Source organism: Oryza brachyantha, chromosome 4, assembly GCF_000231095.2.
Source record: "Oryza brachyantha chromosome 4, ObraRS2, whole genome shotgun sequence".
Lineage (NCBI taxonomy): Eukaryota > Viridiplantae > Streptophyta > Magnoliopsida > Poales > Poaceae > Oryza > Oryza brachyantha.
The window spans coordinates 9,484,615-9,494,114 of record NC_023166.2 but is presented as its reverse complement, the minus strand read 5'-3'; the positions used below and the strand labels follow the sequence as shown (position 1 = coordinate 9,494,114).

The window sequence follows — 9,500 nt, the reverse complement described above, 5'->3', positions numbered from 1 at the left end:
CTAAGTTAAGGCTATGTTTACTTCCCAAAATTTTTTACATTCAACCATCACATCGAACCTTCGGAGATATATGTAGAGCATTAAATGTAGTTAAAAAATAACTATCGCACAGTTTGGAAGAAATTTACATGACAAACCTTTTGAGCATAATTTATCTACGATTAGCCATAACTGCTACAGTGAGTGCATGTGCTAACGGCAGATTAATTATGCTTAAAAAATTGTCTCGTGGTTTCCTAACACCCTATATAATTAGTTTTTCAATAAGTCACCGAAATAGTCTTTCGACATCCTGTCAAACATCCGATATAATACCTAACAAAACAAAATGTTTTCGTGAACTAAACCCGCCCTTAATTAAGCAATCTAGAGTGTACGAAGCAAGACATTGCGCGTACTCGTGATCATGGGGAAGTTCCCAAAGCCTTCCCAATGCCCGCAATCCCGCGTTTCCAACTTTCCGTCGCCAACTTTGGCGATCTCCTAACATGATTCTGATTCTATATATCCCCTTCCCCATACTTTTCCTTTCCACCTGATGGAGCAATATCGATGCAATCATGGATTCCCCCACAAGGAAAGGTGCAATTCGCTCCCCGCCGCGGCACGGTTGGTCGATCGACCGATTCCAATCGGATAATCATCCCTCGCCGGGAGGCCCGCAGCCGGCACGGCGGCACATCCGTCACCCGTCGTCGTCGTCACCGGGGGACGCCGACGGATTCGGCATTTTGGCCGGTGAAAACCGAAAGGAGAAATATGCCCACTCTTCACGCGGTCACGCCTCGTTCGCCGCCGCTGCTTTTTGGGCGGCCGACCAGCTCGAGACCGATCCTCTCTAGACGCAATGATAACACACTAGCACGTAGCAACGCTTGGAACGCCACGAATCGTCACGGCGCTCAAGTTGGCGTGAGAATTGAACCATCTTCATGTGGTTTCTATCACTGGAAAAAACAAAGGCTAGGAAAACAGCGCACGGACGATTCTTTTTACACTAGAATTCGGCCATATCCATGCCGACTTTTTTCACGAGGAAGCAGCAAGCTTCTTTCCACGGAGAAAATATGTCCTGGTGACTCGGCGAAAGCACGGATCGAAGCAGGTGTTTTTTTACGAGTGGTGGATGCTTTGATAGGACAGAGAACACACGCAAAAATTTTCAACGGCCCATCAAGAATCCCAACAAGGAATGGAATTGCGCGAGGAGGCCCACATCCCAAGCACTTTTCCTTCTTTTCTTTTCCCTTTTCTTTGCGGGGAAAAGCGTGCACAACCAAAGCTTTTTTCCAGGCACTGCATTTGTGGGATTCTCCAGGACTTCCAACTAGAGTACTCGTTGGTTCGGCACAACTTTTTTTTAACACCACTTTTTAGGTTATCATCAGTGCCTAATCCCTAATTAATCCCACTGTCTAGAAAAAAAAAAAGGTTGCTGCTTCTGATAATAGTCTCCCATAATGGGCACTACTAGCTAATCATAGCTTCTATCTACTCTAACCTTCTTTAGTTTAATACAGTTTATTGCGATCTATGTAAAGCTAGGGAGATGCAAATTGTGTTGTGCTTCCAAATTCCAATGATGTGGACTTCACAAGATACGAGTATCATATTCCTACCACGCCTTTTCTTTTTTCCAAGTCCACTGTAGGCTTTCTTCCGATAAAACAACATACAGTCCACTTCAGAGAAGAATGCCAGTAGCAACTAAAATAACATTAGAGATGGGGCTGGCAACTTGGGTTAAATTAAGCTAAGGGGAACCATATCTTAAGATGGAATCTATTGTCACGTGTTTGCCCTGCGTAACTACAAAGGTGACAAGGCAACAAAGTGCTCAGGTTTATATTTGACTATAGTTGATATTATATCTAGATTCCTGGGCGCATTAGTGAGTCCATATCTTACAGGTTGGAGATCACTACCCTGCTTAAAAAGTAACTGAACACAAATGGGGAAATGGCATGTGTGAAAGTAGGAAACACGTTAAAGTGAAATGCACCACTAAGTGGAATGCTCCGTCCGTCCCAGGTATTTCCTAGGATTCAAATTTTATTTGGTTCTACCTCCGTTTCATAATTTATGTATAGTCTCATAATTTATGTATAGTCAATCTAATAGTCAACTCATATAATATTTACCTACAAAATATTAATACATGGTCATATATATCATACACACAATGTATTTTGGTGCTGGTGTTGTAACTAGTTATAAATTAGTCACCTATTACTCTTCTCTCTTCTCTCTTAGATCAGTCTCAATGCATGTTTTATGAGGGTGTCATACACATTAAATAGGGTACCACATTAGCAAAATTACTGACTTGGCAGTCATTAAATGAGGGAGTATTATGAGATGAGAGAGGAGTTTCATTCTCATGTAACTCATCTGGTTCGGTTATCTAGTTTATCATTTTGGTAACTATGTCATAAAACATTGAGGATGGCCTTATCTCTTTAAAATATATTTAGAGCATGTACAATAGCAGCCTATAAGCCAGCTATAAGCATATTTTAAAAAGATAAGAAGGGAGAGAGAAGAGATGTGGACTACTAATTTGTATCCAGCTGCATATGAGCTCCAAAACAAAATATGTGTATGACATGTGGGACCATGTATTGATGTTTTGTAAATAACTATTGCATGAGTTAGCTATTAGATTGACTATATATGAATTGGAGCTAATAGTTAGCTATACTCTCTTATAGCTGGTTTATAGACTATTGTGTCCGCTCTAAGAGTATCCCTAACAACTTATCTCTCCCATCCTCTATTCTAAAAATAGAGGATGAAGACTACAAATTAAGATTTAACAGAACGGCTATACTATCATCTATTTTTAGATGTCATCCGTATTAAAAGAGATAACCTTCATATTTCGATGATCTCTTCATCCTTCAAAGAGATATGGAGGATGTCATATATGGATGATATAATGAAGTATAAAGAAATACAAAGGATGAAACTAGTTTAGATGATCATCCAAATGAATCTATCACTAAATTTAAATTTAGATAGGATGTTGGATGCTCTAACTTCAGCGAGAAAGAGAGAAACTTCACTCAACCTTGAAACTTTGGAACGTGATCTGTGCTACTCCTGGGGTTTATGTTTTTCTTTTACACATGGGGCAAAAGGGAGCTTCGATTAGTTTTACGTCGACCCAGGAACAAAAGCAGGAAAGCTGAGCTGCGGTATGACAAGCAAGCAAACTATATACAGATACTCGTACGTGAAAGAATAGCAGTGACCAGTGACAACTGCGGCGACAAAAGGCCATGCCATACGCAAAAGGGGCACCAGTGACACAAAGTGCGGTGCAGGCGAACAAAAGAAGGCAGAAAAACCAATAGAGGCGACGAGATCTCGTCTGCTCGACGATGACTGTACCATCAATGCACGTCGTGCGCGAAAATCGGCGTAGAGATAAGTGTAGGTAAAGCTACGGCGGCTAGACCGGAGTACTAGTACTAGTTGGAATACGTAGCTACTACTGGCGGGCAGCGGTAGCCGAAAGGGGCAGAAAAGGCAGTCCTCCTACTACTGAGGCAGGAGTACTACTAGCTTGCACCGGACACGATTGGATCCATCCGTCCGTCTCAAATTTCTAAGGGCCGTACTACGTTGAACGTTTCTTGCCGCTGTTGCTCTGATGCGTCACGCTTCACAAGGGACAAGATGCAAAAGCAATGCAGAGGATGGGAAAGCCAGCTCCGAGTCCAACACGTTCTTGAAGAGTGAGCTCGCTCGCTAGGTCTCCTTTCAATCTCTCTCTCGTCCCCGTCGTCAGTCCTGGAACCGTACATGTTTTATTTACGCAAAACCCCTCTTGCACTGCAAGTGGGATCAGTACACGTAACTTTCTCCTGCCGGAAACGCCAGGCTTAGCAAAGGCGAAAAGGTTGGCGCAGGGGTAGGCAGTCGTGGACAGAGATAAGAGCCATGCTAATAATATAGACAATAAGTTGATTATAAGATTTTTAATAGTTTTTTCTTAGCTCACCCATATATACTAGTTAGCTCTTCATCATTAATGCAGGACTCACACGTTATTCTCACAGAGTTTCTTGGTTTTTGTGCCCAAGCTGACTATAAGCTAACAACCTGCTTACACTCTCTCATCTTCTTTCTCCTCCACATAAGCACTTCTCTCTCCTCCACATAAGCATATAGTCAACTTATAGCCTGCTATTATACTTACTATAAGGCGTTAAAAGTACTCGAAATAAGCCAATATGCAACTTCTTGTCATGTGGGAGCGCAACTGCTGCTACTCGTAATCTAATCCCTCTGCTGCCGTTTCACGCGCCACTACAAAAGTTAGCGTGCCCAAAGGATGCCATCCCGTATGCCGTGCTGCTTTCAGCTTCGTCTCTTTCACTCTCGCTGGGCCGGGAGCGCGTTCGCCGCTCCACGCACACATCAGACGCGACGCAAATCAACCCCCCCCCCCCCCCCCCCCCCGCCCCGGCGATCGGTTTTTGTCTCAGTTCTGCGACCGAACATGCGTGCAAACACGTGATCGCTATGCTATCAGCTTTCGCAAAATTCTCTCGTTGAGTCTGGACATCTCACCATAAAAATCGTGCTAGTGAAAAGCGACCATCGTCAGCAATGCAGGATCGAATTATCCACACGGTAAAAATAGTCCCATCACATGGGAGGGGGGGGGGGGGGTTGAGCAAGCTAGCTCCTGTGGATGGTTCTCCGGGACAAAGTCAAATTTGTACCGACAGAGATCTGTACCACTCGTACCTGCATGCCATTTATGCGCTGTGGGCAAGCAGTGGCCGTGCAGGCTGCAGTGAACAGGACAACGAACAAGTCACGCATGCATACGGATCACTGGGTCGATGCGATCAGACGACGAGACGCCCTGTATTTACGTGTAGTAGTAGTGTGGGCGCCGGGACGGCCCACCCCGTGCGGCGTTAAGACTAGTCAAGATCACGCCTCAACCGCAACCGCGGCGGCAGGCAGCATGACAGGCATCGGCGCTGCACCGCTGCAGTACCATGATCTCTTCTACAAGGAGCACTGTACGAGTAGATTTTTGTGCGACAGTAATATTCTCGGCTTGCAGCATCTTTTCACATGCATATGAACAGTACAACCACAACGCCTGTAAACCTAACATTGGGGGGTACTGCAAGTCTAGACTCGGTGCATACTTGTATTTCTTCGAGATTACAGCACGTTTTCTACCAAAAAAAAAATTCGGCATCATGTACAGAGGGTTGGGTTATGAACAGCAGTTCAGGAAAGTAGGCTTGGCTCAATACATTGGCAGGTAATAATAACAAAAGATTAACCTAGACTACATGCGGCCATGTTAATTTTTACTAGTAGCGTCCAACAGAAGTTCAATATCCCCAAAAATCATATGCCGCCGTGGCAAGCAGTAGGCGCCAGAGCGGCCGAGACGTTGGGGAAGACGACGACGAGCTCGGCCACGCGAGGCACGCCTGGCCAAGGCCAGGCTGGCTGTGTGATCAGGACAGCAGGACATGGAGCGAAGCGTTCTTCTTGGCCCCGCAAACGGGGCAGGCGTCCAAGGCGGCCTCGCAGCCACTGCACAGGCAGAGGTGCCGGCAGGGGAGCAGTAGCACGGATGCCACGCCGGCGCCGCAGGACTTGCACAGCGCGGCCACGGATTTCGAGGCCGCGTCGTCAGCGCCCGCTTGGTCGCCCTCCGGTGTCTCGAAGCAGCAGGACTGCGCGTCCTCGGCGTCGCCCTCGCCACCGGTGTTGCCGTTCAGGGCGCCCGGAGACTGCATGAGCTGATCGAGGGTGGCACGGAGGCCGGCGGCGACGGCCTCGTGGCTCTTGGCCACGCTCAGCCACGCATGGCCCTCCGCGGTCATCTGGCGGAGCCTCTCCTCGAGCTCGACGTTGCGGCACCTCGCGCGCTCGAGCTCGACCTCCGCGGCACGAAGCCTTCCTGCCGCGGCGCGCTCGACGGTAGACACCACCGCGCGCACGTGACGTCGGCGAGCATCCTCGAGCCCCACCCGCATCCTCTCGGTCTGCATCGCCACATAGTCATCGATCGGGTCAGACACCACCACGTATCATGGCGAACCAAATCGAACGTCCCATCAAATCTTGAACAAGGCCGTACCTCGAGCCGGACGAGCGCGTCGATCTCCACGCCCTGGTGGTAGAGCTGCGATAGGAGGCCCTGCGAGAGGCCCGCGGCATTGGCGATCCTCCCGCTGGTGGACGCCACGCCGCACCCCATCGCCCTGCCCTGCACGTCTCCGGGCACAACAAGGCCATTCGTCGGAATAACCATCCGCTGCTGCGCCGCCGCCATCAACGCCGCGCCCGCCTCGTCAGCCTCCACGCGCGCCCTCTTCGTCGGCACGAACCCGTACCCTCCGCCGTTATTGTCGTTGCAAGTAAGCTCGCTCCGCGGGAGGTCGCTCAACACCGTGTGCCCGATCCCCGCCGACCCGGGCGCGCACCCGCCGTGATCATCCAAGAACAAAGAACCCACCGCCGTCGCTCCCTCCATCGCCCTACGCACCAAAAGCCAAGATTAGAACAACGTCTTCTTGCATCACACCGGATCGAAGAGAAGCAGCAGGAAAGGAAATCCAGCTTAATTACCGGAGGCCATAGAAGTCGTGGGGGAAGGCGTGGGAGAGGTACTGCGCCTGCACGGCCATTACCTCCGATTACGAGACGGAGCTAGAGCCGGCGGGGGAAGGCAAGAAATGGAGGGTGAGTTGGGTGGCGGAGTTGGAAACGCGAACGGACGGGAGAGATAAGAAAGAAGATGGATGGGAGTAGTGGAGGCAGAGATGGGTGAGGGGGAGGTTATATATACGGCGGTGGTGCGGAGACACGTCGGGGGGTGTGGGGTGCCTGCGAGGGGACAAAAGCTGTCTGCCTCGTTTTATTTTCGACGTGGGGAGGCAGGCAGGCAAGCAAGCAAGCAAGCAAAGGAAGCCAGCCAACGGATGATGGGTTTGGGTCGCGGGATGGATGGGATGCGGTGCGGCCTATCGCTTTCGCTCTCCTTTTCCTCGGCTTCAATAATGGTAATCGTTTACGGTGGAAATCTTTTGGCTCTTTTCCTCCCCCCCCCCCCCCCCTCCTTTCTTTTTCCCTGTTCGGTTTTTGTTGCCTGGTGCCGGGGTGGTGATAGATTCGTCCGGTGTGACGTGAGATGTGGAGAGTGGGGCTACTCTGCTTGCTGCCCTGTAGTGGTGGTGGTCCCGGTGGGGATGCATGATAGCTACGGTGGCCCACCCGACTCTGGGGAGGTTGACGCTACTCTATTTTCCGCCTTTTTCTTCTTCTTTATTTATGCTCCCTATCACCATCGCCTATGCTGTTGGGGAGGTAATTTATGAACCACCCAGGTCATAACCGATCAATTTATATCCGGTCCAACGTCTACTGTAGCTATAAACAAGATTGGCCTAGGGATGAAACCATGTCATCCCAGAAAGATCTACGCTTCATTTGATTTATTGATTTTTATATTGTTTAGGTGTTTACTCGAACCAATTATTAATTCAGGATTTGTCTACTTGAGCAGTGGACTAAGCATAGGAACCTTATAATATATTTTTTTCAGATTCGATGCAGTTTCAGCGGAACAAGCCATGGAGATGCCGAGAGCCCGAGAGGCACAGCAGAGCAGACGACCCCACCCACACCACACGCAACCAAACCGATCCACCCATCGTGGGCGGACCATTGATTGCCGGGCCGCGTCGTCCATGCTTTGCTCGGCGGGCGGGTTTGAATACGTCTCCCGAAACGCCAAGTGCGTGATCACGATGGCCCCCGGAACCGGATCTGGACTTGTTTTGGCAGCACCAACGTAACATCGGCTCATTACTTCGCAAAGCAAAAGAGCATTGGCTTAACATTATGATTATTTTTATCGATGTACGGTTACGCTGCTACGGCCTTCAAGAGCCTTTTGATTCCGTTTCAACCGGCGGGGGTTTTGTTTAGGATTATGCGAGTTACGATGCGCGAGTCGTACGGACGTTTTTAGGCCTACAGGCACCGCATCTGGATCACCGGACACGGCCAGGATGCGTGCGTACGGCTACATTTACGTCGCCCCCCTGCGCCATCTTGGTCCGTCTCCGTTGTCCTTGCTCGCTTGAAGGCACGTACCGACCGTGCTGCGCGCTCAACCAGGCCTGGCCGGACCGGCAGGTCTCTCTGGACCACGGCCGTGGCACTGGCTCCGGCTCCGGCACCGGCACCGCACGCATGTGATGCAGTTAGCTCAGCCCGGTCACTCATCACACCCACCACCCTGCGCGCGGCCGCCGTACGTGCACATGACCATCCCTCTCTCTCCCCACCACCACCACCGGGCGCGCTCATTAACGTCGCCAACGGGAAAAGCGTGACGAGCGGCAGGCAGGCCGGGGTACTGACTCTGCCTACTGGCTGGCCACCAGTACCACCACCACCACCACCACCGGACGCGTCGGCCGCGCCGGTGGCCCGGCCCTGCCCTACCGCGCGACACCGCCGCAACAATCACGAGCTCAGAAAGCGGCATTAAACAGCCGTGCACTGCACACATGCATCCACCGCCAGCAGCGCGCGCGTCAGGTAAAACTGCTCCTACGGGCACTACATAGCTGGGCTGGGGGACGATTAAATGGATCAAGTCCACGCAACTCAATGTGTATCGGCGCTGCTCCAACCCAATAACTGCGACCCCTGTCATGTGAAAGTGGCTGATCGCATCGCGTGGTGGTGCCATGCATGCAGGGGCCCCCCGACCGGTCGCGATCCTGCCCATAATGCTGCGCCATCCTTAATGAGAGGGCGCTACTAGCGTTGTAGCAGCGGCAACATCAGTACTTGTACTATTCTACGTTGCTGGACCTGCCGGGGCAGCCTTGGGAAGCAACTGTGAGCAACAGCCACGCACATCCGTCCCGGCCAGGGCCGTATGGATTTGCATACCAATCAATATGTTACGATATGATGGGTGACTCGTACGGTGAGCGTAAATGGCAACAGTACTAGTCGTAGCATGGATCGTGCATCGTGCATGGATCGTATAGTAGGTCGCCATGATCGCGGTTAGTGAAGGGCCCGTCACGCCAGGGACACGTACGTTTTACGTAGAGCTGGTGCACGATCACGCTACGGTACTGATCTCTCGCCTGCTCCCATGCCGGGCACAGTTGTCCGGCAGGCGGCCCGGGTCACGCACCCACATGCGTGCCTTGCGTGAGTGCAAACCACGCGTGACGCGTCCGATCCAGCAGCCTACAGTGCAGCTATACTCGTTGTGAGCTACTGCTGCACACAGTGCGTTAATTGACACGTCCCATCAATACACCGCCCCTGCTCCGTTTCGGGGCGCGTACGTACGTTGCGTTGTGGCGCGTGACTCCGCCGCGCGCTGGTGGCGTAGGTGTGGACCATGCAACGCCAAAACATCACCATGGCAGATCGACGGAGGGAACTGCACGATGGGCGGCTCTGCTCGGGGAACGTCCGTT

At 51.0% G+C, this 9,500-nt stretch overlaps 1 protein-coding gene across 1 annotated transcript; it reads right to left on the bottom strand.

Annotated features, from left to right (window-relative positions):
- Positions 1-5,179: 5,179 nt before the first annotated feature.
- Positions 5,180-6,819, bottom strand: LOC102718919 (probable BOI-related E3 ubiquitin-protein ligase 3). The gene is made up of 3 exons (XM_006652177.2): positions 6,616-6,819; positions 6,125-6,524; positions 5,180-6,029 (listed from the first exon to the last, which is right to left on the bottom strand). Exons 1-3 carry the CDS (start codon positions 6,672-6,674, stop codon positions 5,496-5,498), a joined length of 993 nt encoding a protein of 330 aa, XP_006652240.1. The 5' UTR covers positions 6,675-6,819; the 3' UTR covers positions 5,180-5,495.
- Between the last annotated feature and the right edge of the window lie 2,681 nt (positions 6,820-9,500).